The sequence below is a fragment of the Arvicanthis niloticus genome, chromosome 7 (genome assembly GCF_011762505.2).
Source record: "Arvicanthis niloticus isolate mArvNil1 chromosome 7, mArvNil1.pat.X, whole genome shotgun sequence".
NCBI lineage: Eukaryota > Metazoa > Chordata > Mammalia > Rodentia > Muridae > Arvicanthis > Arvicanthis niloticus.
This window is the reverse complement of record NC_047664.1, coordinates 34,960,312-34,987,072: the sequence shown is the minus strand read 5'-3', so window position 1 is coordinate 34,987,072 and position 26,761 is coordinate 34,960,312. Positions and strand designations below refer to the sequence as shown.

At 44.0% G+C, this 26,761-nt stretch overlaps 2 protein-coding genes and 1 pseudogene across 6 annotated transcripts in view; 2 read left to right on the top strand and 1 right to left on the bottom strand.

Moving 5' to 3' along the window:
* The window catches only part of Urgcp (upregulator of cell proliferation), a 45,886-nt gene extending 45,772 nt beyond the window's left edge, over nt 1-114 (bottom strand). Inside the window, exon 1 of the mRNA XM_076938181.1 lies at nt 3-114. The gene's annotated coding sequence lies outside the window, so the exon portion shown is untranslated. The remainder of the gene's footprint in view (nt 1-2) is intronic.
* Nucleotides 70-24,630, top strand: Ube2d4 (ubiquitin conjugating enzyme E2 D4). Of its 5 annotated transcripts, none has more exons than XM_034509202.2 (7): nt 70-190; nt 5,794-5,857; nt 9,237-9,268; nt 9,366-9,443; nt 20,271-20,376; nt 21,961-22,054; nt 23,811-24,630. In XM_034509202.2, exons 1-7 carry the CDS (start codon nt 167-169, stop codon nt 23,854-23,856), a joined length of 444 nt encoding a protein of 147 aa, XP_034365093.1. In that variant the 5' UTR covers nt 70-166; the 3' UTR covers nt 23,857-24,630. The 5 variants fall into 5 exon arrangements, with proteins under 5 accessions (XP_034365093.1, XP_034365091.1, XP_076794298.1 ...); XM_034509200.2 differs by having other exon boundaries at nt 21,961-22,133; XM_076938183.1 differs by lacking the exons at nt 20,271-20,376; nt 21,961-22,054; nt 23,811-24,630 and adding exons at nt 9,944-10,013; nt 11,423-11,556.
* On the top strand, nt 1,187-5,787 carry LOC117712703 (small ribosomal subunit protein uS5 pseudogene; annotated as a pseudogene).
* Nucleotides 24,631-26,761: the final 2,131 nt, after the last annotated feature.

Genomic DNA, 26,761 nt, shown 5'->3' with positions numbered 1-26,761 from the left:
ACCGTGAGCGACAAGGTTCTCAGACCCAGGACTGCTGCGCGTACAAGCTACCCACAGTGCACCGTGGCGCGCACGCGTAAATCGCCGCTCCCGGCGTGCAGCGCTGCGGCCCAGGCGGCCGCCCTAGGCTGCCCCACGGGGCCGGTGGGGCCCGAGCAGCGGGAGCATGGCTCTGAAACGGATCCAGAAGGTAAGAGTGTCGGAAACACGGTCCTCCCGCCCGTCCACTCCGCTGGCTGCCGCAGCGAATAGAAACCCGCGCCCGAGGTGGGGCAGGGGGCGTTGACACCTGCACCGCGCGAGGCGGAACCGCCGCCGGCGCAGATTTAGGAGGTGGACGCGTGCGCCGAGCGGGCGGCTCGCGGGGGCGGAGTCACGCGACCGTGTCACGTGCGCGCGCAGCTGCGGGCCGGCGTTTAGGGAGGCAGTGAGACTGTCTCACAGGGTGCCTAGCAAGAGAGGATGAGTTGCGTATTTGATCCTGTAGGTAACAGTTTTGTATTAGTCCATTAACCTAGGGTCTGGTAACTGCATCGTACAAAAAGAAAATAGAACCAGTTCTGTTCTGCTGTTCCACCAGTCCACCCTATTTGTTAACGTTTTAGCGTATCTACTTTTCGTCCTTTTCCTAAAGAAAATTATTCTATATTTCTATGTTGGTTTTTTGTTTGTTTCGTTTTGGTTTGTTTGGGTTTGTTTGTTTGTTTGTTTTGTTTTTTGTTTGTTTGAGACAGGATCTCTATGTAGTCCTGACTGACCTGGAACTAGCTATATAGACAAGACCAGCCTCGAACTCACAGAGATCCATCTGCCTCTGCCTCCCGAGGGTCGTGCACCACCATACCCTGCATTATTCTGTAATTTATGATCCATGTTTTCACATAACATTAAAAGTTCAGATTTTCTGTACTGCAAAATAGTACTTACAGCCTCTTTTTTTAAAAAAAAAAGATTTGCTTATTTTTAATTTATGTGTATGGGTTTTTGCCTACATATATGTTAATTGCTTCCAGAGGCCAAAAGAGGGCATCTGTTGCTCAGGGACTGCTTACTTACATGAGGTTGTAATGTGCCTCGTGTAGGTGCCAAGAATCACACTCAAGAGCTCTGGAAGAGCAGCTCATGCCCTTAACCACTTGAGGCCCTTAACCTCTCCAGCCCTGTAACCCTAACTTTTAGCAAAAGCATGATTCTTTCCACCAAGTGGACCAGGGTATGTGTCTCAATCAGATTTCAGTTGCTGTGATAAACACCACAACCAGAAGCAACTTGGGGAGGAAAGGGTTCGTTTGGCTTATAGCTTATGTAGTCCATCATAAGAGGAAGCCAGAGCAGGAACCTGGAGGCAGAAACTGAAGAAGAGGCCATGGAGCAGTGCTGCTTACTGCTGTGCGCCAGTTTGCTTTATTTTATACTGCAGGGCCATGTACCCAGACACACAGTGGGCTGGGTTCTTCTACATCAGCCGTCAATCAAGTAATTGTCCCACAGATTGGTCTATAGGACAATCTGGTGGAGGGATTTTCTTGGTTGAGATTTACCTCTTCTCAAATGACCCTAGCTTGTGTCAACTTAAAAAACTAACTAAGTTGATCGACCCCTTATCAACTTAATATACCAATACATTATTATTAAACCATACTCTTTAATTTTTTTGTTTATCCCCAAGATCTCATAATGAATCACAATACAAAACACATTGCTTTTTTTTTTTTTTTTCAAGACAGGGTTTCTCTGTGTAGCCCTGGCTGTCCTGGAACTCACTCTGTAGACCAGGCTGGCCTCGAACTCAGAAATCCACCTGCCTCTGCCTCCCAAGTGCTGGGATTAAAGGCATGTGCCACCACCGCCTGGCCACATTGCAATTTTTTAAATAATGTGCTTGGTGGTTTTTTTTTTTTTTTTTTAAGTTCCTTTATGTGTATTGGTGCTTTCTCTGCATGTATGACTGTGCATCATATTAATGCTTGGTACTCCATGGAAACCAGAAGAGGGTGTCAGATCCTCTAGGACTAGAGTTTTAGATGTTTATGAGTCACCATGTAGGTGTTGGGAGCAAGTGCTCTAACCACTGAACCATCTCTTTAGTTTTCATTCTAACTTTATAAAGTCCTCGGAGGATTCAGCAGTGGTTTTAGGAGCTGCAGTCATGGTTGAGGCCATGGCCATGGTTGAGGCCTCAGGTTCGTGGAGGCAAAGCTGAAGACAAGGAGTGGATCCCCTTCACCAAGCTGGGCCACCTGGTTAAGGACATGAAGATCAAGTCCTTGGAGGAGCTCTACCTGTTCTCCCTGCCCATTAAAGAGTCTGAGATTATTGACTTTTTCCCGGGTGCATCCCTGAAGGATGAGGTTCTGAAAATCATGCCAGTGCAGAAGCAGACTCGGGCTGGCCAGCAGACCAGGTTCAAGGCTTTTGTTGCTATTGGGGACTACAATGGTCACGTTGGTCTTGGTGTTAAGTGCTCCAAGGAAGTTGCCATTGCCATCCGAGGGGCCGTCATCTTGGCCAAGCTCACCATCGTCCCTGTGTGAAGAGGCTGCTTGGGGAACAAGATTGGCAAGGCCCACGCTGTTCCATGTAAGGTGACAGGCTGCTGTGGCTCTGTGCTGGTGCATCTCATCCCTGCTCCAGAGACACTGGCATTGTCTCTGCTCCTGTGCCCAAGAAGCTACTGATGATGGCCAGTATAGATGACTGCTGCACTTCAGCCAGAGGCTGCACTGCCACCCTGGGCAACTTTGTGAAGGCCACTTTTGATGCCATCTCCAAGACCAACCGCTACCTGGCCCCTGACCTCTGAAAAGAGACTGTGTTCACCAAGTCTCCTCAGGAATTCACTGATCATCTTGTGGAAACCCTCACCAGAGCCTCTGTTCGGAGGACCCAGGCTCCAGCTGTGGCTACCACATAAGGTTTTTTTATACAAAGAAAAATAAATGAATTAAGTCTGGAAAAAAAAAAAAAAGAGGCTAATTTAGTACACCCTTCTCTTTTGTATGGCTTTAGGATAATCCCCCTTTCTGAAGTGTGGTTTCTTAGCCAGACAATTAATCAGCCCAGCTGGGGCTAGACAAATGGCTCAGCGGTTAAGAGTACCAGCTGCTCTTCCAAAGATCCTGTGTTCAATTTCCAGCAACCACATGGTGGCTCACAACCATCTGTAATGAGATCTGATGCCCTCTTCTGGTGTATCTGAAGACAGCTACAGTGTACTCACATACATAAAATGAATAAATAAAAATCTATTAAAAAAAAAATCAGCCCAGCTAAATTAACTCTTACGTTTTGGGTAGCTTGGAATTGTTGGTCTCCATCCAAACCAGATGTAGAATCCATTGCCATGATCAGGAAGAGATAGCTTGCTCTTAAGGGCATCCAAAGCCACTATGACATCCACCCTCTGAAGAGGTAAGCCTGAATCCTTTTAAGAGATAAGCAAGATTAGGGAATAGATAAAATCTATTCCTATCAAGAAAATGCAGACATTCAGTTCCACAGCTGTTCACTAGATTGGATTGCTGTCTGAATTGGAGTCTCACACTGAACAAGCAAGGGTGCTCATTCAGGAGAAGCTAAGAAGAAACCACAGCTCCTAACTGGCACTCATAGCCAAGGAACCAAGGCCATTCCTAGAACTGCTGCTTTTGGCATTTCTGACCCTAAACTGTCTAGCTAATCTTTATCTCCTGTTCCCATCATCTTCACTCATGAAGAATTAACCCCTGTAGCTGATTGTGTTACAAATGCTAATTATGTTCCCCAAAAACTGTATGAGCGTGAATGCACATAGCTTCTGGGAACCTGCCCCCAATTTGTTCTGACTGGTAAATAAAGATGCCAACAGCCAATAACTGGGAAAGGAGACAGAGGTGAGATTTGAGGATTTGAGGGCTTGGGACTGGAAAGGGGGTGGAGGAGATCTGCTATCCCAGGAGAGTGTGGAGGAGAGGAGAGATGCTGTGTTTGAGAAGTGTACAGGACAGAGAAGCATAGCCACCATTGAAAGAGCCGAGAGAGCATGGCCCAGACCACCGCCCAGCTGGGTCCAGGGCAGCCAAGACAGAACATAGAATTAGTAAGTAGTAAATCAGGATTAACTGCATGGAGGTTAGACAGTAGCCCAGCTATTGTGTTGTTGAAGGCATATTAAAATATAAAGGCTAAGTGTGTGTCTTTTATTCAGGAATCTAAACCATTGGGGAGGGTAGAAAACCTACTGCTGAGATTTCATAATATTTATTTCAACAAACCCAGCTATCATTTCAGAATTGGGATGACAATCTGACTGACTTCTTTGAACTTATTGGGGTCATCAGGTATGGCAGTTGGGCTACTCTTCTAGTGGACTCATCTAAGGAACCCTGAAATTGCACTGATGGTCCCATTTGTACCGAAACCTGGTGTAGTGAGGAAAGATGTTCTTGCAGAGGGCCTTTCAAGAGGAACTTGCAAGGAAGTGCCTGGAAAGGAACATCGGAAAAAGTGAAACTGGAGCCCTTTGAACAGAGAAAATGGTTCCATTCCCCAAGAACTGGCATGAGCTAGTATAAAAGTATAAGTCCTAGACAGACAACCAAGAAGACAGACCGGGTCATTTTAAAGTGTCCAAATCAAAGTCTGGTAAGATCCCTTGGTATGCTCATAAGAACATTCATTCATTAGGTTCTTCCTCAGCTGTTTTTTCTGTTTGGCTCTAAAGCTTGACTCCACCATGATGTTACCAGGATATGCTTCTAGGCAGTTTGATAGCTGTTGGACGAGCTAGGCTTGTAGTGTGCGATCCCTCTTAGATGGTGTATTAGTCGGGGTTCTCTAAAGAAACAGACTGATAGAATGGGAGAATATGCATGGGATTTATTAGAGTGGCTTGCAGGCTGTGATGAGGCTAGCCCAACAATGATTGTCTCTCTATGGAAAGGTGAAGAATTTGGTAGTTGTTTCAATCACCAGGCTGGATGTCTCACCTGGTCTTCAGTATGCTTGGAATTCCAAAGAAGCAGGTTCTAATACCAGCAAAGGATTGCAGAATAGATGAACTTGCCAGCAAGAGTGAGTGAGAGCAAGCAAGCAAATAGCAAAAGCTTCCTTCTTCCATATCCTTTTTTGTGGGCTGCCACCAGAAGGTGTGGCCCAGATTTAGGGTGGGCCTTACAACTTCAAATGGTTCAATCAAGAAAATCTCTCACAGCTGCTTGCATTTTAATTGATTCTAGATTTAGTCTGGTTGACAGTCAAGATTGTCCATCATAAGTGGCTTCACAAGCTACAATCAGGTTCCCCCAAAGATCTCATTTGATTCTTAGGTACAAACTGTTGCTCACCTCAAATGCTATAATTATTTTTATTTTGCTCGTGTGTGTGTGTGTGTGTGTGTGTGTGTTTGTGTGTGTGTGTGTGTGTGTGTATGTGTGAGAGAGAGAGAGAGAAAGGGAGGGAGGAAGGGAGGGAGGGGGCGAGAGAGAGACATGTGTAAGGGTGCCCTTGGAGGCAAGAAGGGGGTGTTGGATCACCTGGAGCTGAAGTTACAGTGGTCATAAGTCCCTTGAAGTGAGTGCTGGGAACAGAACTCTGTCTGCTGAAAGAGCAGCAAGTGCTTTTAACTGCTGAGTGTCTCTAGTCTGTCACCACAACCTCCTGCCATCTTGTATCCACCTCTGTAAGTAGCCCCCTGCCTGGCCTTCTTTTCAAACATCTCTTAAGGGCTCTGCCAGATTAATCATGGCCAGAGGACCAGTGTACACAGGCAGCTTCCTAGGCATAGAACAACCTAACTCCTGTCCCGTGTTCTAGGAACTGACCGACTTACAGAGGGATCCTCCTGCTCAGTGTTCCGCAGGACCTGTGGGCGATGACCGTAAGTATTTTTCCACATTTCAGAAGGCTTGCAACCCAAGCCTCCTGTGTCATCAGGGACCAGACCTCATTCAAACTCTCCCCATTGAGCAGTTCTTAAGATTCAATTGTTTTCCTTTCACATGCTTATGAATTGCTGTTTGTTTATTTGTTTGTTTGTTGCTGTTTTAATACAAGTCTTGTTTGGGAGTTGAGGCTGGTCTGAACATACAATGTAGCCCAGGTTGGCCTCAAACTTTTAATCTTCCTATCTTATTCTCCAGATCACTAGAATTATAAATGTGTGTCACCTTGCCCAGTGTAAATTGCCTTTTCTTTTTTCATTCTCTCTTTCCTTCTGTTTGCTTGTTTTGTTTTGTGTTTAAAGCTTAAAGATCATATTTCATTTTATTAGAATTTGAGAACAACAGAACAGGCAAGCTGTAAATTTAGACAGAGAAGAGGAGAAATCGTTGCCTTTTAAGTTCAAGAAAGCAGGCGTGTTCAGAAATGGGGCTCAGCCTCTGCATGGAGTTGGGAACTGAGTTCTTCAGAGAAATAGTGAGAAAGTCTAGACAAGAGGCAGTTTGAACAAACTTAGGACTTTGGCTAGTACCCAAAAAGATAGAAAGGGGTAAGTTTTAGAACTCAGTAAAGTGGGCAGACTTAGTGAAGACCTGGAATTGTTTTCTCAGTGGGGATCACGAGCTCATAGCAGTGTGACTGGTCAGGTTACATTCCAAATGCAGCCTGCACCATAAGAAATCATTCTTTCTCCACTGAGTCATAAGGAAGACAGGTTGTCCCAGAGCAGACACAGGACACTAGTGCAAATGGTACGCAGCTAGAGAGCTGGGAATCATGCTGACAGGAGGAGCAGCAAGGGCCACAGGAGCTGCTGTATGCATGCTTCTCCACAGAGAGACTAGAAAAGTAGCTCTGCCAGCCCTCTGCCACCCTCACAGCAGACTGTGTGTGTGTGCACTCACACACATGCCCATACTCAAACGAGATTGTTCCCACTTTAGTTTTTAATTATTTTACATGTATTTTATTCTTTTATCTACATATATGTCTGTACACAACAGTGCCTTCAGAAACCAGAAGACGACATTGCATCCCTCGGAACTGGAGTTACAGATGGTTGTGAGCTACCATGTGGTTGCTGGGAATTGAACCCAGGTGTTCTGGAAGAGCAGCCAGTGCTCTTAACAACTGAGCTATTTCTCCAGTCCCTTCATCATACCTTTTGAGACAGGGTCTCTAGCTGAACCTAGAACTCACCTTTTTTGGCTAGACTAGCTAGCTAACTACCTAGCCCCTAAGATGTACCTACACACACACACACACACACACACACACACACACCCCATTATGTGCTGCCACATCTGACTTTTACTTGAGTGCTGGGATCCAAACTCAGCTTCTCATCTTATACAGAAAGCACTTTGCCCATTGAGTCAGCTTCATGGCCCTGTAATTCTAAATTCTTTGTTGTTGTTGTTGTAGTTGTTTTGAGACAGTTTAGATTGCCTTAAAATTTGAGCCTCCTGCAAATGGTTATTTTTATGTAATATATATTTTTTATCATTTAATAAACATTTTTAGGACTGGAAAGATGATTCAGTCAGTACATAAGGATCTGAGTTATGTATAAAGTACCCACACTGAAATTCATACCTGTATTCCTCGTTCCACTAAGATAGCTAATGGGTAAAAGTATGTTACATGAAAATCTGGCAACTTGAATTTGATCCCCAGAGCCCATGTAAAAGTGGAGAGAACTGACTGTATAGAGTATTGTCCTCGAACTTCTACATATACCCCATGGTGCAGGAGCATTCTACAGATGCACGAATAAAAACTTAACCAAATAATTAGCACGAGATGGAATTAAAACAGTCAAAAGCAAAAGAAGTGATATTTCCAAGTCAGCAAAATGACTCAGCAGGTAAATGCAAGTCTAATGACCTGGGTTCAGGCCCCAGACTCACTGACGAAAGGAAGGAAGGGACATCACTAAGTGGTCCTCTGACCTCTCTGTGCTGTGGCACCACAAGCATGCAGCAATGATGATTTAAAATGTTTAAAAGAACGATATCTTCATTAGTTCAAGAAAGCATTTGATTGAAAATTTGAGGAAGATCTGTGAGCCAAGGGGTTTCAGAAGATTGTCTTCAATCCTGTGTTCTAAACATAAGTGCTGTTCCTGCCCTGCTGACATGGACTGCGCCTGTAGAGCAGGTGACAAGAAATCCAGGACAGGTCCAGGCCTTAAACCTTGCCCTACTTCAATACCTGTCATGAATTTATATGAGATGGATATTCTTGAGAATGAAGACATCTAAAAACTCACAGGCCCACCCCATTAGTGAAAAGATAGCTTTCAGAGAGGTTCTGGAGACCATTGCCCTGAAGTACTCTGGAGCCTTGGATGTGGCTATTTGGAGCATTCAGGGAGGCTTGGTGAGCACACAGGAGCTACTCTGGGGATAGGCAGAGCAGTAAAGACAGCCCAAGACCCTGGAGACAACAGGAGTTTAGATATGAAACTCTGGCTGCTGAAAGGCAGGAACTTAAGAAAAACAGGAAGGCTTCATCTTGGTTTGTTATCGAAGCCTCAGAACACTGCCTGGATCACTGGGTGAGATGACATGGGTGACCAAGAGGCTTCACAGCCTGACCAAAATACAGAAAAGGGCTTCAAAATTAATCAAGGGAAAAACTGGGAAACAGAAAGGCTTGTCAACAACAACATGTAAAGTGGCAGAAGCCTAACCCTAGGGTGTAATTCTATGCAAAGAGAGTGCTAGAATTTTAGTCATAGTGGTTAAGAGCCCTTGCTGCTCTTTCTGGGAGCCTGATTTTAGTTCCTAGGACCACTTGGCGTCCTCAGCTGTCTTCAATTCCAGTTCTAGGGGATCCAGCACTGTTCTAGCCTTCTCAGTACCAGGCACATATATGGGGTGTGTGTGTGTGTGTGTGTGTACATACATAGATACATGCAAACAAAATACCCATACACATAGAGTAAAAATAAATCTTGAAAAAAACAACAAAAAAATTAGTCTTGACTAAAAACTATCTGAGGGAACTTTAACCCCAGTTCTGAGAGATGCTCACCAGCCGTGTGCTCATAGTAGGATCTCGCTCTGCTCAGCACTGCTGCACAAGTAAGTATTTCTGACTGGCAGTAACTGCCTATAACCCTGGCTGCAGCAGCTTCTAAGGAGCCCTGGAGTCCTAGTGAGTCGTGGGATTTGAGAGGGCGTCTCAAGCTCACACTGCAGTCGGTGTCAGAAACGAGGCAGGTTTGTGTGGAGCCCAGCAGCACCTTTCCAGTAGAACAGGCACTCTTCACGGAGGAGCCCTTACATGCCTGTCTCTCTTTTGTCTTGTAGTGTTCCACTGGCAGGCCACCATCATGGGCCCGGTAGGTAGTGCTGCTGCACGCACAGCTCTAGGTTGTTTCTGGTGGTACCTCATCTTTCCTGCAGGCACTGATGTCGTCCTCTGTCTTGTCCTTCCAGAATGACAGTCCTTACCAAGGAGGTGTTTTTTTCCTGACCATCCACTTCCCTACAGATTATCCTTTCAAGCCCCCAAAGGTAAGGCTGCCCCCAACTCCCATAATGTTCTGATGAAAGGACAGCTTATGATGACCTTCTCTTGTCATGGTAGAGAGCGGTGTGTGACCTTCCCTGTGAATGGTTGCAGCCTGCTGAGACGCCTGACATTCATGGTTAGCTCTACCTTACAGTTTCTCTTGCTGTGATCAATGTCATGACCAGTAGCACCTTGGGGAAGAAAGGGTTTATTTCATCCTATGACTCTTAGGTCACACTCCATCACTAAGGGATATTAGGACAGAAACTCAAGCAGGAACCTAGAGACAGGAATGTGCAGAGACTATGGAGAAAGAATGTTGCTTACTGTCTTGGCTCCTCCTGGCTTGCTTAGCCTGTTTTCTTATACAACTCAGGATCATCTGCCTAAGGGTAGCACCACTCACAGTGGGCTGGGTCTTCCTATACCAATCATTAATCAAGAAAATGCCCTACAGATTTGCTTACAGGCTAATCTGATAGAGACATTTTTCTCCGTTTAGTCCCAAATGACTTACTTGTGTCAAGTTGACAGAAAACTAACCAGGACTGTTGTGAGCAAGGATAAGTATGGTAAGTACTTTCCTTAATCAAGTCACAATTTTAAAGATTTCTATAGTACCAGGACTATAAGAGTGTAAAAGGCCTGACCACTGTAGTGGAAGGCACCAGGGATCTGAAGGAGGAGGCAACAGTGAGGCATGACAATACATCAGTTTAGTTTACCATTAATCCCAGCACTTGGAAGACACAGGTGGATCACTGTGAGATTAAGGCCAGCCAGAGCTATGCAGCAAGACCCTGTCTCAGAAAAAGAAAGAGAGAGAAAGAGAGAGAGAGAGAGAGAGAGAGAGAGACAGAGACAGAGACAGAGACAGAGGAGGAGGGAAGAAAGGAAGGAAGGAAAAAGGAAGGAAGGAAGAAAGAAAGAAAGAAAAGAAAGGATAAAGGCTTAGTTATAAAGCAACTGAGTGGTGGGAGTTGTTTTGGTCTTTAGGTGTATATTGGAGTGTATTGGGAAATGCAGTATATTGGAGAAAACAGACCAGGGTTAATTAGGGTGGCAGCAGGCAGGTTAATGTGGATCCCTAAACTGCCTAGGGAAGCCTATTCAGGCTCTGGCTTCCTTCCTTCCAGTGTCAGACAGAATCCTCAGCTGTGCTATTAAGGCCCTGGGGGAGGTGGGTGTGCTCTGGTGCCGGCTCAGCAAGGGTGAGGAGTGCTACTGCACACTGCACCCTGGGACTGCTCCTCTCCTTTCCACACTAGAGAGTGCAGAGGTGAAGTCACCTGCTTTTGGAGCCCAAAAAAGTTAGTTTATTTTGTTGTTAAAAGGATTTCAAACATTTCCTATATACATACCCAGTTGTAATGACAGTTTTTGAGTTTTTGAGTCATAAGGCTGTGTTTTTATTTTAATCCCAGGTATGGGATATAGGGCTGCTTCAGACTGTCCACAGCAGCTGGCTATGATTTGCCTAGTGTTCTAGCAGGGGCATGATTTTGCCAGCTGCAGGTAGTTTCTTCAATTGTGTAACTTTGGAATCCAGGGGAAATTTTCAGAGGATATATAAATGCTAGGGCCCTGCGAGGTGGGGTAGGTTGATGTTTGGGTGGGTGGGTGGGTGGGTGGTGGTTGTGTGCTGATTGTTGGTTGTTGGCCATGATTCGTTACATAGTTGGGCACAAAAAAGAAAGAAGAAATTAGATATCCTGACAGTGACAGTCAAGTTTGCCCCAAGGAACTTGATGCCCTATTCAACAGGAAGTAGTCTAATGATAACACTGCCTCATTTCCTTTCTATCTTTTTTTTCTCTTCTATCTAATGTTAGGGAGTTAAAGGGTGGGAAAAGAGTGGAGAAGGGTGGAGGAAAGAGGAACCCACCAAGTGGTCAAAGACCAGCTACCCCTGTGTCTTAGTTTCATTTCTTTTGCTTGAATAAATCCCTGACAGAAGTGACTTAGGGAGAGTATATTTCAGTTCACAGTTTCTGGTTACAGTCCCATCATTTCAGAGGAGCCACACAGCAGGAGCTGGAGACAACTGGTCCCATTGCATCCATAATCAAGAAGCAAAGTGGAATGAAATGTACACATTAGTATTTATTCTGTGTTATGCACATGAGTGTTTTGCCTGCCTATATGTATATGCACTGCTTGCATGCCTGGTGCCTGCAGAGGTCAGATAAGGTGTTAGATCCCTTTGTACTGGAGTTGCAGCCCATTGTAGTTGCCATGTGTGTCCTGGGAACTGAACATGGATCCTCTGCAAGGGCAACAAGTACTCATGACCATTGAGCCATCTCTTCAGCCCTAGTGCATGCATTCTTAAACTGAGTTCCCTTTCTCTATTTGTGTGCTGTTCAGCATTCTCAGCCTAAGGAATAGTGCCAGCCACAGAGGTCTTCCCAACTCAGTTAATGTAGCATAGACAATCCCCTACAGGCCATCTTGATCCTAACAATCCTTCATTGAGACCCTCTTCCAAGGGGATTCTAGTTTTGTCAAGTTAACAATAGTAACTAGCCATTACACTATTACCTCTATAAAGGCTCAGAGAACAATTCCATCAATGAACAGGAGAGACCCATGTAATGATATTATGGTTAATCTGCTCTTAACTCTCCACCGGGTGTGCACACGATTCTAGCTACTGCCCCAATGTTGTGGATTCTTGGATGAAAGACACACACACAGTCTTCTATTTTAATATGCCCTAAAGGAGCTCAACAACTCAGCCACTCCCAAACTTCCAAGTTGCTAACGCCTCCCCTTCGATACTCCTGAATTATTACTTACTAAAATTTCATCTCCACTACCCCAAACCCAGTTGTGGGAGGGGCCCTTGGGGCCACTCTTCCCTGGCTTTTATATGGTTGTACGCTCTTGCTTCTCCAGCTCTCAAGCCTGATCTTTCTGCTTCCTTGACATGGCGATTCCAAAAACCTCTTCTTCCCGAGGGTTCCCTTGCCCAAGAAATCTAATCTCGGTCTCCCTGCACAGCTATTGGCCGCTGGCAACTTTTATTCACCAATCAAAGCCAACTGGGGGCAGGGGCCCTCAGTGTCTTACAGGCAGACAAGCAGGTTTCTGTGTAATTTGGGGAACAGAATTAACACAAATAGCATTAGAACCAATCCACATTTCACTCCTTTTGCGCACTAAAAAGACCTTTTCTATCAGATGTATATTGAACATAGTTTTAGCAGTTTTGTAAACTATAAGGTATGATACATACTAATAATGTCCAGTCCATCAATCAATATAGGTACATTACTCTAAAATCTATTACAATTCTATACCTGAATTATATTCTGATTTTAACTTGCATTACCATCTGAAAATCATCCTATTAAATCTGCATCATCTTCCTCAATGCTAAACAACTTAAGTTTGATTATGAGACTATAATTCATCTTCAACCCCATCAGAAATCCGAGAACAAATTGAATATTACCTGAATATATAGGAAGTACAAAAACATAGCTCCCAAAACTTAAATTGCAGAGACAGCTGACTTCCTGGACAGTTCCCTGTTCCTCAAAACATCAGAGCATCTGTCTTCAGCCTTCTGGGCCATAACCATCTGACAGACCTTAAGTGAAGCAGGAAATATGAAGGACTAGCTTACTCTGTCTTGGCAGAGTTAAGCTGTCAAGTATCTTGCATCTTGTGTCCCTTCCTGGACAGTATTTTTGTCTGTAGATGAATTAGGGCAATTCTAGCCCAGTGGCTACCTTGCCACAACTGGAACAACTCTATATAGAGGTTTCGATATTCAATATCTTTAAACCATGAAGAAGGTACTGTTGGGAGCTGACATGTCTCTTAGTCAAAAATCTAATAATAATTAAATGATTATAAATGCCATATTCTGTGGGTTTCTGATGTTTTTGAAGACTATCTATCTCTATAAAATATATCTTAACTGTTAAACCTTGACTACTCTTAGCTATTTCTATTTGAGTAATATTGAAAACACTTTACTATAATTAAATCAGAATATAATATAACCATAAGTTTACTATCTGGCCCCTAATTTGCATTACTTAATCATCCTAAAGAGTTTGTAATAGCAGCTATAGAAGGACTGGGTCAAAGTCTTGTATTCTTATATGAGTTGCATAGGGACAATGCCTGTGTAAGAGTAACAATATTAATTTCAAATTTTGTGTCAATATACAAAGATTTATATCAATATATAAATTCTGAACCAGTGTAAGAAATTATAACTTTAATTTTGTATCAACTATAAAGATTTCTACCAATATAAGATTATGGCTATTCAATACTTTGTTCAAGAATAAATTTAGTAATCCATCTCATATATTTCCTCCCCGTCCAAAATTATAACTATTTCCAAATGATCCCTTAAAATGACAACCTATCTATAATTTATAAAATAACCATAACCAGACACTCAAACCTGAGGGATGGGGATGATGACTCTCCACAACATTTTTATGCTGAATAGGGGTGATGACATTTTTTTAAAGGGGTGGGGAGGAGTAGAAAAATTAGAAAAATTGGTTAGACTTAAGAAAGCTAGCTTTATTCAAGGCCAGCCTGGTCTACAGAGTGAGTTCCAGGACAGCCAGGGCTATACAGAGAAACCTTGTCTTGAACCCCCCCCCCCCAAAAAAAACTAAAACAAAAAAACCCAAACAAACAAAAAAGAAAGCTAGCTTTAGCATCTGTTGTCCAGTGTCTGTATGCTTAGTAGGCTCAGGACTTGACTGAAGTTCTGACTGGATCTGTCTGAAAGGCTGGATGAACTGAGTTCATTGGGAATCAGCAACTATTCCTGATGCTGTTTTGGGAGGCAGGGAACTGGAACAGATCATTTCATTGTCCCTGCAGATGAATCTTGTCAGAGCTGCAAATTCTGCAATATGTAAATCTTTCAACCAAAATTTTAGTACTATTAAGATATCCATATGGATTATGCAAGGTGCACAGATTAATTAAGGATGAATTTTTGCTCCTTATTTGAGCAGGTGAAAGACAACTATCCTTTTATGAGTTAATTTGATCAATAACCAATTGTAGTCAGTCTTCACTCATGCCATGTGAAGGATGGCATGATGAATCTTAAGGATTTCATAGCCAACAAGATTTATTTCTAATTTTACCTGAAGTTTTGGCTAGAAAAATCTTTATATCAAAGACAATTTTAGGGCTGTTCCCATGTGGAGGAATCAGCAGATCAAGTTACCTGTCTTGTTTGATTTTCTCGAATTTTTCTTTTCTGTATCCAAGATCTTCAGGGGGCTTTCCCTGTCATCTCTGATCCATAGCACTCTGGAAGGAGTCCAAAACCTTTTCTTTTTTTCCAATTAACACAGAGCCTTTCTCCCAAAACAGCATGTCCGTGGTCCAGTAGCCCAAAATCACCAAAGGTATAGATAGATTCAAATTAGTAGCCTCCTTCTTTAGGCTTGCTCTATCTTGACCTCTCTCCCAGAAGATTTTTAATATCATAACCACCAAACTTATAACCACACAAATTTTGATAAGTAAAACAATTCAAAGCAATCTAAGCAAATATTATTATCCATTGAGACAATGTTCTTTATCCCTTGCCTTGTTCTTACATGATTAATTTTTAATAGTGAGATCAAGACCTAAATTTATTTATTTGTGTATACTTAAATTCTCCCTTCCATGAAGATTGATATCTCCCCTTTCCCCTTCTATAACTTGATTTAACATCCTTTCCTGTCTGTATATTTAACTACAATTAAATTCCCTTCTACTTATGGTGTAAGTCTATTCTTAGTCTTCTCTCTATCCTTAAAAATAATTAAATCAGTTTTTATTCATTCTCCCTTCTATGTCAATTAATATCTCTGTGGGTATATATCACCTTTTCCTTATAAAAGTTAAATTAATATAAAGCAATCTAAACAATCACCATTATCCATTGAGACAGTGCTTCTCTATCCCCTGCCTTGTTCTTGCCTAAGTTTTTACTGTCTGAGATAAGGTTATTCTCCCAATCCCCTGCTCTTGACCTACAACTTAAGATCAATAGCCTCAACCTAGTTATTCACCTATGTATACCTAAATTCTCCCTTCTGTGAAATTAGTATCCCTTTTTATTTAACTTCCTATCTTTTCCTATGTATTTAACTTCAATTAAATTCCCTTCTATATTTCTGTATGAGCCTATTTTAGGCTATTAATTTGTCATACCAGGCTAAGAAATCCCAGAATTCCTGTATAGACCATGTTCAAAGAAACCCAAGTGCTGCCCTGGCTTAGACTTTTTCAAACTTCTTCTGAAGCATTTTACTCATTGATTCTATTCTCTCTATCTCTGTGCCTTTGTTTCCTACATTTGATGTCAAAACCTGGGCTTGTATATTCCATGTATACTTAAAAGCACTTAACCAAATGCCACTATATTCCCTTCTATTCTTAAAAACAATTAAATCAAATTTCATTCATCTCTATCCTTTGTTTATCTGATTGTTGGAGGCCAGCAGCCTCTACTGTCTGTTTCTCTCTGCCTTCCCAGCAGCCTGTCTCTTTGCACAGCAGGGGCTCCCAGCACCTCTGAGTTCAAACTCTCTGAGGTAGCCAGAAGCCTTTGAGAAGGGCCCAGGGTAAATCCTGCTACCTAGCTTTGTCCTGTTCACCCTGGGTGTGTCTCATTTTTAAGCCACAAACTCCAGAATTATGTGTGCCAATTAGCACACCCTTTGTTCTAATTCCAAATCCATGTGGATGTGGCTCAGGCAAAACTCACAACTCTGCTAAGAAACCAATTCTTTCCACCTCCTTTCAAGAATCTCCAAGAGAATGAGCAGTGGCCTCTGCTCTCTCTCTCTGTCTCCCTGTTCAAATCCCCCCCCCCCCCCCCCCGCTTCTCCCGTGTGACTCTGCCGGAGTCTCATGGGGGTGGGGGGGGGGAATTCTACTACTTGAAAAACCAAGAATCTCCAATTAATTCTTAATAGTGAGTTTGAGCCTACAGGTTAGACGCCATCTGTAACAGTAGTATGGTTAATCTAAACTCTGGTGGGTGGGTGTGCACATATGTGCTTCTTGCTACTCCCCCAATTTGTGGATTCTTGAATGCAAGACACATACACACATGCAGCCTCCATATTTTAATATGCCCTAAGGAGCTCAACAGCTGGGCCACTCCAAAACTTCCATGTTGCTAATGCCTCCCCTTCAGTACTCCTGAATAATATTACTAAAATCTATATTTCATCTCTGCTACCCCTGGGACCACTCTTCCTGGGCTCATCCATGACTGTGTGCTCTCACTTCTCCAGCTCTCCGGCCTGATCTCTGTACTTCCCAGGGGTGGGGGCTTCCCTTTCCCAGGAATCTAACATCCTTCCTCTATCTCCTACCCTGCCATTGGCACCTGGCCATGGCAGTGGATATTTCTCTAATGAGGAGGCACTGCATAAGTTCAAGCAGGGAGGTGACTACAATGGACACCTCAAGAGAGCAAGCCTTTGTGAGCAGGAAATTCCTATGGGGAGAGAAGGCCCAAGTAGTACAGCTGAGAGTGGGGTCTACATGACCACTATGTGGGCATCAGTTAAGGAGCATGACAGAGGCAACTTTGAGAATCAATCAAGGAAAGTAGGCCTCTACCTCCATACATGTTTTGTGTTCACTCTAATTATTATTATAAGAATAATATTAATAATAGTTAATTGTTATTATATGGCAAAAGGTAACGAGCTAGTTTATGCATGTAATCCTAGCTTTTGAAAGGTAGATCCAGAAAGATCAGGAGTTCAAGGCCAGCCTGGGCTACATGAGACCCTACCTCAAAAAAACATCAAAAATACTAATACAGATCTGTAGTTCCAATATTTAGAAGCTTCAGACAGGAGGATCTCACGTTTGAGAACAGCTTAGACTACATAGTCAAAACCTGTCTCAAAACATAAAGTAAGGCCCAGCATAGTGGCACATACCATATGATCAGTGTGTTTCTTAAAAAGAGCAAAGGGTTTTCTTTGAATTAAAGAAAATGTATCAGTGTTTAGACAAGGATTTTCTGACCCTAGGAGAAATTGGGCAAGACTGATTGTTATGAAAGACATTGAAACAGATAACACTTGAAGCTTTGAAGTTAGGCCCTACCTGAGAAATGCATGTGGTAAAAGATCTTCAAATACGCATTCACACTGCCCTTGCCCTCTTCATGCCCTGTGGGAAAGTACACTTTTTTTTAAAGTATATTTTAGGATTCACTGGTAGAGTTGGTATGTGTAGGACTATAGAGAAACCAAATTCTCATCCTCTTCCTTAGACAGTTAAAATACACATGATTTGGAGCAATTTGTCCTTGGTGTGGAAGATAAACCATTGGTTCCATTTCAACTCTGGTATCAGCTTAGTTTCCTGGGGAGATATGTATTTACCCTAGATAGGGCAACTCTGACAGACCCAAGAATGACACCACCCAAGGCTAGCTCGGTGAGCAGTGAGTTCAGTTGGGATTACTGAAAGGAACATGAGTTAGCTCTGGAAGAACAGGCAACATAGGGGTAGTTATACAATCAAAAAATGATCTCTCCCAGGCTGTAGTGATGGCTCAGTGGTTAAGAGCATTGGCCTCTCTTCCAGAGGACCCAAGTTTGATTCTTCATACCCACATGGTACCTCATAACCATCTATAACTCCAATTTGTGGGTTTTGGACTCCCTCTTCTGATCTATGTGGGTACTGCACACATAGTGCAGGCAAAATGCTCATGCACGTAAAATAAAAATAAATTAATCTTTAAAAGAATTTTCTCGAGGGCTGGAGAGCTGGCTCAGCAGTAAAGAGCACTGACTATTCTTCCAGAGGTCCTGAGTTCAATTCCCAGTAAGCTCATGGTGGCTCACAATCACCTGTAATGGGGTTGGATGCTCTCTTCAGATATGTCTAAGACAGCTACAGTGTTCTCACATATATAAAATAAATAAATCACACACACACAAAAGAAATTTCTCGCCTTTCCTGGCAGCCTTCCTCCTGGGCCACCCATTGGCAGTGTTGTGTACTCCATGAGCCCTTCCTCCCCTCCTGTTAGAAAGATCTCATGTGCATAACCATAGCCGCTCTGTTTCTGGTCAGCAGTGGCTATGCCATTCCCTGCCACATGCATTCCATGGCACGAGGGCACATCAGCATGTTCCTGATGAGAGAACTCAGACCCAGAGAGACCCTATTAAGGTGTGATTTGTGCGCTGGGTGTGGTGGGGAATACCTGTAGCACTCGGCAAACTGGTGCAAGATGTAAAGTTAGAGGCCTGTTCAGGATACCTATTGAGTGTCGGCCGAACCACACAGACCCTCTAAGTGTGTGGGAGAGGGCCAACAGTAAGCATTTGAAGGCTAGATGCTCTTGTCCAAATACTACCCAGGCCTGATCCCGTTGAGAGTGTGAGATCAGAAGAGGCCAGGCAGGTTCAAGGTGCTGTAGCCTGAGACTGAAAGGTGAACTCTGAGAAGAGAATTTTAAATAGGTGGAGCCTGAGATTACCTGTTAATGGCACATCTTAGTCCCACGGTGCTTTTTTCCTTGATAAAACAAAATGCCTATGCTTGGTGTTCAGCCAAAACCAATGATGGCTGAAATAAAAATTTTCAACTGGACACAGTGGCACACATCTCTAATCGCAACACTTGGAAGGCAGAGGTGTCGCAGCCCGAGCTGCCCCATGTTTGGGGGCCAGAAATGTTGAGAGCCGCTCTGCCCCACACTTGGGGGCCAAAATGTCTCGGACCACTCTGTCAATATTGGGACCTGCGCTGCCAAAAGCCTTGAGGACTAACTTGTTAGCCCGCACTGCCCCAAGCAGCTCTGGTCTTCGGGGTTGGGGTTCAGCAAGAGAGAGAGTGAGGACTGACTAGAAGAATGGAGACCAGACAGAGTGTGATTCAATCCCGTTTATTCTTCAGTCTCTCTTCCTAGTTCAAGTCCCAAGTCTTGAGTTCCTAGTCCCTAGTGCCTCCAAGTGCCTAATACTTAATAATCTAATGTCAAGTAATCTGTTCCAAGTCGTACTGAGCTCTCCTGTCTGCCTCTCGCCTTTCGTATGTCTCACTTCTAAGTCACACCCTTAAGTCACACCCTTAAGTCATGCCCTTAGGTCTTGTCTCTAAATCTGATCTCTAAGTCACGCCCTTAAGTCACACACCTTTAAGTCTCACACACCCAAGGGAAAATCCTGGGTATCTAAAGCAAGATGTTACCAGAGTGTGCTCAGCTGTTGTAGGCTGTTGTAATCAAGTCTCTCTCATCGGGGTATATGGCTCAAGATGGCTGCAAGGATGATAGCCGCCTTCTGTCAGCTCCCCACACAGAGGTGGGCAGATCTCTGTGAATTTGAGGCTAACCTGGTCTGCATAGTGAGTTCCAGGACAGCCAAAGCTACATAGTGAAACCCTTGTCTCATAAAAACAAACAAAAAAACGTTTTGGGGTTTTGTTTTTTGTTTTTCCCATCTCAGTCACCTAGACTGGTTAAGTGAGGGGTGAATTTTATCTGGCTGTATCTTCTGCTGACTGTTTCCTCATTGTAACCATAACTGGAGTTGTGTTTTGCATAGATATTGGGGCTTTTGGGTTCATTCTACCACTCTGCTGGTTATTCATGGCATCCTGCAATCCCCCATGTTCAAAATGAGAATCCAGTAAGAAATGGGTCAGGTGCTTTTCTTCTCTTAATGCCTGCCTATGTATGCCTCGCTAGAAGCTGGGTGGGTGTGCGGGCAACAAGGTTCAGCAGCAGCGACTTCCTCTTCACTTGGATTATTTTCCAGATTTCCCTGTGGCTTATCTGACTTGATGTCTTGTTTTTACAGGTTGCTTTCACCACCAGAATCTATCACCCTAATATCAACAGCAATGGCAGCATTTGCTTGGACATCCTGAGGTCACAGTGGTCCCCAGCATTGACTGTGTCCAAAGGTAGAGACACTGACATGTACTCAGCAGGCTGTCTCTCGCTCCCCCTTGCTGACTAGTGGACATGGAAGCCCAGGAAGAACAAATGGCTTCCCCAGATCACATAGCCCTGCCCAGTCCTGTGCCCACCTCATTATCCACATTGTAAGGTGATGGCATTGTAAAGCACAGTACCTATGCCCTAGTAATCCTCAGTAGTCAGTCTCTGTGTGGTTCTCAAAACTGTCAAATGGTACAAGAAGGCAGTACCAACTTTACTTGCATTTTCACCTAAAACTCAGAAGGCAAATATTAAACTTTTCTCATCTTTCATTCCTTCCTCCCTTCCTTCCTTCATTCATTCATCTGCTGACCAGCACAGACGTGAGTCATTTCTAAAAGGTCAGATACATGGCCTGATCTCCAGAGTCTGTGAAGAAATTTTCCTTTCCCAAAACAAGTGATAATGAGCATGTTGGTGGACAGCATTAAAAACTCAAGGTTCACACCTATAATCAAAGCACTCGTGAGACAAGGGGATCAAGAGTTGAGGGCCAGCCTAGGAAGGACCCCCGCCTCAAAACAAAACAAAAAACAATCGAATCTAAACCATGTTATAAAACTGTAGGTATGCTAGAACAAAGATTGAGTACAGGCATGGGCGTGTAGGACAAGCCACCAGCCCCAGGTAAGTGGAGCATAAGGCTTTGGGTATTGGGAGAGACCTCAGACTATGGGACAACTGACAGGACAGGCTTTGGAATGGAAAAAAAAAAAAGAAAGGCCTGCAGAGTCACAGTGTGCTCTATCAGGGTGACACATCTAGGAAACAGGCTAACATTCTGCCAAATGGCTCTTTTCTGGGTTGTGCCTCAGGTAGGCAGCCTTATTCCACTGCCCAGGAAAGGCAGGGGCAGCCATCAGAATCTGCCAACCTCCAGGGCCAGTGGATCTTAGGTAAGGAGTCAGAAGAGACAGAGGAAAGGGGAATGGCAGCGAGGGCTGCCGTGGCTCACTTTACCTGTAGGAAACGGTGATCAGGACCTTGGACTCACTGAAGCCAGTTTATTTTGAGTCATGGTGGATTTAGGGCAAAGCACAAATACAGTTCTCAACATTTCATCTGTTGCTCAGCAAGCCCTGGTAAATCACTTCCTTTGTCCAAGTCCTCTGACATTGTCACCAACACAGGAGAGTACAGAAGCAGGGGGTGAGGGGATGCAGTCCTGGTTCAGAGTCTCTAACTTCAGTATTCTGAATTGCTGTTTTCTGACCAGTAAACAAAGACTTCTGGGACACTAAAGATGTGTGGTGTGGGTACAGACTGGGGGGGTTGGAGGAGTATGAAAGCTAAGACCACAGGGGTTTTAGTGAAGGAGGGAAGGCCAGGACCACATGGAGGAAGGAGGTGTCCTAGAACCTGTGCTGTGACTACACTGTAATGTGTGTCCTGCCTGGTACTGTAACATCAAATATTATCGTGACTTGAACAGAATCCTTAAATTGGAGTGTTGCGGAGACAGAAATTGTACTTGAGGAGGATCACTGGGCCCACAAGGAACCAGAACCTCAGGGCCTCAGCTGACTGACCCTTTCTTTTGTTCCTAGTTCTCCTGTCCATCTGCTCTCTGCTTTGCGACCCCAACCCTGATGACCCACTGGTGCCAGAAATAGCCCACATTTACAAGGCCGACAGAGAGAAGTATGCACCCTCTTTGAGTTGGTTTTGTGTGCAGCTGCCCAGATTCCCACGGACATCTTCCTGCCCAAGCCAAGCCCATGTATGCAGTGGGTGTGCCCTGGGCGTAGCTTCCTGGCTTTCTAACTAACATGCCCTTTGACCAGAGGAGGGAGAAGGGATAAAAGCACTTTGCCCTGTTGGATAGCTCACCAGGTACCATTGCTGAAGCCTAAAATACTGTCGAGCCCTGACCTGAGGACAGCCAACAAGTCTCAGAAGACTATGACAAGAAAATTCTGGATTAAATTAAAAGGTTTATGACATGAATAAGGGAGTTGCTTGGACACCCCCAGAATGAGCCAGTCAAAGTGGGGGACACTGCCAAGGTTAGCTTGATGGTTAAGATAGAAGTCTGAAGAGTGTGGCTGTTTGATCAGAAGACCCAGCCCTCACTACCAGCTATGCTCACTGGTTTCTGACCCAGACTTGTAGGACTCCCTCCCTTGACCAGGCACAATGTTGCTTGGCTTCTAAAGCACATACAGGAGTCACTATCAAGTGTCAGTCTCTGAGCAGGGGTCAAGTGTAGCTGTCCTGCTAATGGCACGGCCCAGTATGTGGCTCTGGATCTGGATTTTTTTTTTAGAGATTTTAATTCTATGTATAAGGGTGTTTTGCCTGCATCTTTGTATGTACACCACATCCTCAAAAAGGCAAGAAGAGGGAATTAGATCCCCTAGAAATAGAATTACAGAAGGTCGTGAGCTACCATGCAGGTACTGGGAATTGAACCTAGGTCCTCAAGAAGAGCAGCCAGTGCTCTTAACCACTGAGCCATTTCTCCAGGCCCCAGTATTTACTCTTTTAAAAATTATCTTCAATAAGTCTTTTAGTTCATGAGGTATTTTTATCTAGAGTGATTTTTTCCCCAGAATTTTTCTTGAGGTCTTTATAAATCTTACTTCCTTAGTGAAGTTTCCCGGTAGCAATCAAAGTACATTTAAACTGACTGGATTTGAAGAGTTTTGCTTGTTTGTTTTGATGGTGTTTGAGACAGGTTCTCACTGAATAGCCCTGTCTGGCCTTGTCCACCTACCTCTGCCTTTTGATGCTGGGATTAGAGTGCACTACTGTGCCTGGCTTAAGCTGTATTTATTTTAACATTTAGTAGGAGCTGTTTTAAAAACAGACAGAACCATTTTCTCTGTATCCTCTACACATTTCTAATTTATTGTTGTATGGTATCAGTTCTCATTACAATGTGAAGGTAAATTCACATACGTACAGAGCCCTCCCTAGGTGCCAGGCGTCACTCATGAGCTTTACATAGACTTGACCCGTCCTCCCAACAGCCCCACAAAGTAAATGGTGTTTCATGAAACAGTCAAGGGAGCTAGTACACAGTAGGCCCACCTGCAGAAGGTCTCGTGGATTCACAGACTATGCCACCATTCTGGAGTTTTGTGTGCCAGACAGCCTGGAATATTCCAAGCCGCACTCCTTCCATATCTTTTATTCATAACTGAAGGGTATAAGAGTGAAAAGATGAGTTTTGCATTATTGCCATGTTCCACCACAGTGGATGAGCAACAAGAGTCACCAGGCTAATGGGTTACATCATGCCTGAAGTGCTGCTTTTCTAAGGTAGCCTTTGTTTCACTCATCCATCAGCCCCAGATGCCTGACAGGCAGCAGCATCCCTCTCTTGTTCTCTGCTCCAAACTGAAAGGATAATCATTTCAACTGATGTCTTGCTCCATCTGCTTATCTCTTCTAGGTACAACAGACTAGCAAGAGAGTGGACACAGAAATATGCTATGTAAATGCCTCGAAGGCTCCATGGGAGACCCTGTCCAAGAGAAGCTTGCCAGGCAGAGTGGCCTTCCTATGAACCTCTGAGCTATTGGCTAAGGCACTCACAGAACATCCTCTGTTCACACATCCTCGGTTAGTGTTGGTACTCACTTCTCTGGATGCAGCATGTTGGTGCCACTTTCAGCCATTGTGGTCTTGACAGTACCACACTTTGATGCCAAATCAGCAACCACCGTTTTTGATCTACAGTCTTCCTGGTTACACTAGAATTCGTCTAGGCTCCAGTCTGTCTGCTTGTGTCTGGGGAACCAAGCCATGCATGCCTCCCGTACCTGTCCTCAAATGGTGCCACTACTCACTGTGGCACTATACAGGGGCCCAGCCTCCTCCCTGACCACATGACCACAGAGTGAGCCTCTTCATACTTTGTCTGCCAGAGTCTGCCACAGAACTGTATCCTCAGAGTCAGAGTGCATCCTGGAGGCTCCTGGAAATTGGAGCAGCATCCCCTGAAAGCCATCCTCTGCTATTCCTCCCTAGTGCTATATGCTGCAAACAGCACTTGAGGAGCATCAGGGCATGTAACACATGTAACACCCCAAGAAAGAGGATGGGATTCTCAGACATGGAGAGATTTGGGTTATGCTTTTGTAAGTAATGTGGCTTTCCCATGGGAACTTAACATGAAATTCAAGCATAAGCCATTCACAGATTGGAACACAAGGAAGGAGAGGGACTTTAAATGGAAATAAAAAGGAAATTCCTTCAGAAGTGACAATTAACATTTGTCTCCTTTTTTCTTTTTTTCAGAAAATAAACCTAACAAGTTCTTCAGAGATTTGATTAGGCTTTAACTACTTGGCTTCTGTTGGCTTTCTGGTGGAGCACACATCTTAACAGTTCAGACCTAGGAAAACACAAGGGTGGGTTGATCTGTGTGTGTAAAATGTTGGTGTTAGCTAAGCATCCATACTTGAATCTGTCAAGCATAGTATTTATAACGCCACACAATCTCCAAGCCAGTCCTCTCTACTGGAGAATAAGTAGCAGAAAGAGTAAAAATGTAGCCCTCTGATGTCCTAGGGTAAATTTTTACTAATTGATTGCAAACCTAAAATGAGCTTTTATGCTAGCCAGACCACTTGGACAGTCCTGTGCTCAGGAAAACCCTTTGTGTTCTCTGCCATTGAGCAGGGGTACCTTTTTGTCATGCTCCTAGGGCTCTGGTCAACCTGGGGGAAAGATTCTTGAGTCAAAAGTCTTATTTTGAAAATAAACCACTGTGTTGGTGGTCCATGCCACTCACATCTGTATGTATTATATTTCCAAGCCCAGCCCTAGGTCAGTAACTGAACAGCAAGCAGATCTGTAAAGCCAACCTGGGATAATGTGATCTTTTTCCCCCTAGTAGACCACAGAGATCAGAGAGATGCGTGGGTTTAAGTTGGTGGTTCTTAACCTGTGGGTCACATATCAGATATCCTGTAAATCAGATATGTACATTACCATTTATAACAGTAGCAAAATTGCAGTTATGAAGTAGAAATGAGATAATTCTAATGGATGATGATCACAACATGAGAAACTATTAAAGAGTCACAGCATTGGGAAGGTTGAGAACACTGGTTTAAGTGAACTGTGAAGAATAAATGACTGTTGGGGCTATGGGAAAGTGCACTTTTCACACAAGCTTGAAGACCTAAGTTCAAACACCCAGCACCTGCTTAAACAGCTGGGTTTGGCTCTGTATATAACATCAGTGCTGTGGAATGGCTGAGACAGGAGGATCACTGTGTCTTGCTGGCTACCATCCTAGCTCCAGGCTCGGTAAGAGACCTGCCTCTAAGGAACAGGACAGACAATGAAAGAGCAGGACACCTCACACTGTCCTCTGGCCTCCAACAGCACACTAGTCTGCATACACCCCCACCCATGTGCATATACCACACACACAGTGTTACCTCTCGGAAGATTTGGGCTTGGTAGATGGAGCTGAAGTCTCTTTTTAAATACTTTTGAGATGGGGACTCACTTGTAGCCAGTAATTCCCTATGTAGACCAGGCTGGCCTCAAACTCATAGAGATCTACCTGCCTCTGCCTCCCGAGTTCAGGGTTGAAGTCCTGTGCCACCATCCCCATCTTACTTTTTTTTTTTTTTCTTTTCTTTTCTTTTGGTTTTTCGAGACAGGGTTTCTCTATGTAGCCCTGGCTGTCCTGGAACTCACTTTGTAGACCAGGCTGGCCTTGAACTCAGAAATCCGCCTGCCTCTGCCTCGCCCATCTTACTTTTATGTCGTGTGATTGTCTAAGTGTACCATGGCCGTATCTAGTGTCCGCAGAGACTAGAAGAGGGCTGGAGTTACAGAGGGTTGTGAGCTGCCACATGGGTGCTGGGAATGGAACCTGGGTCCTCTGGAAGAATAGCCAGTGCTCTTAAACACCAAACTGTCTCTCCAGTCCCCGCAACGCCCTTTTTTGTCTTTGAGACAGGGTCACTCAATGTCCTGGAGCTCAACTATGTAGACCAGGCTTGCCTCTGCCTCCCAGTCCTGGGATTAAAGACATGAATCACTAAACCTGGCCTTCCAGCCCCATTCTTGTAACATTTTAAATGTAAATTCAACCTCCACTGTTCTAGTTTCATTTTTGTTGCTGTGATAAAATGCCCTAACTAAAAGCAATTTAGAGAAGTAAGGGTTCCTTTTAGTTACGACTAGTAACGATTATGGTCTCTCATAGGGAAGTTCAGGCAACTGTTTTGAAATAGAAGTGAAGCACAAAACAGGTTCTCTTCATTACCCCACTATTGCATCAAGTATTTTATTTTATTTAGACGGTCTCAAGTTTCTGCCTCTGCCTCTTGCGTGCTAGAATCACAGGTCGTACCTCCACGCCTGGCACCGCAGACTTTT

Excerpts from the sequence above, each read along its gene's own strand:
- Ube2d4 (XM_034509200.2), top strand. The coding sequence starts at position 167 with ATGGCTCTGAAACGGATCCAGAAG. Across the intron at positions 191-5,793 it reads CTCTGAAACGGATCCAGAAG|GAACTGACCGACTTACAGAG; the intron begins GTAAGAGTGTCG and ends CCCGTGTTCTAG. Across the intron at positions 9,269-9,365 it reads AGGCCACCATCATGGGCCCG|AATGACAGTCCTTACCAAGG; the intron begins GTAGGTAGTGCT and ends TTGTCCTTCCAG.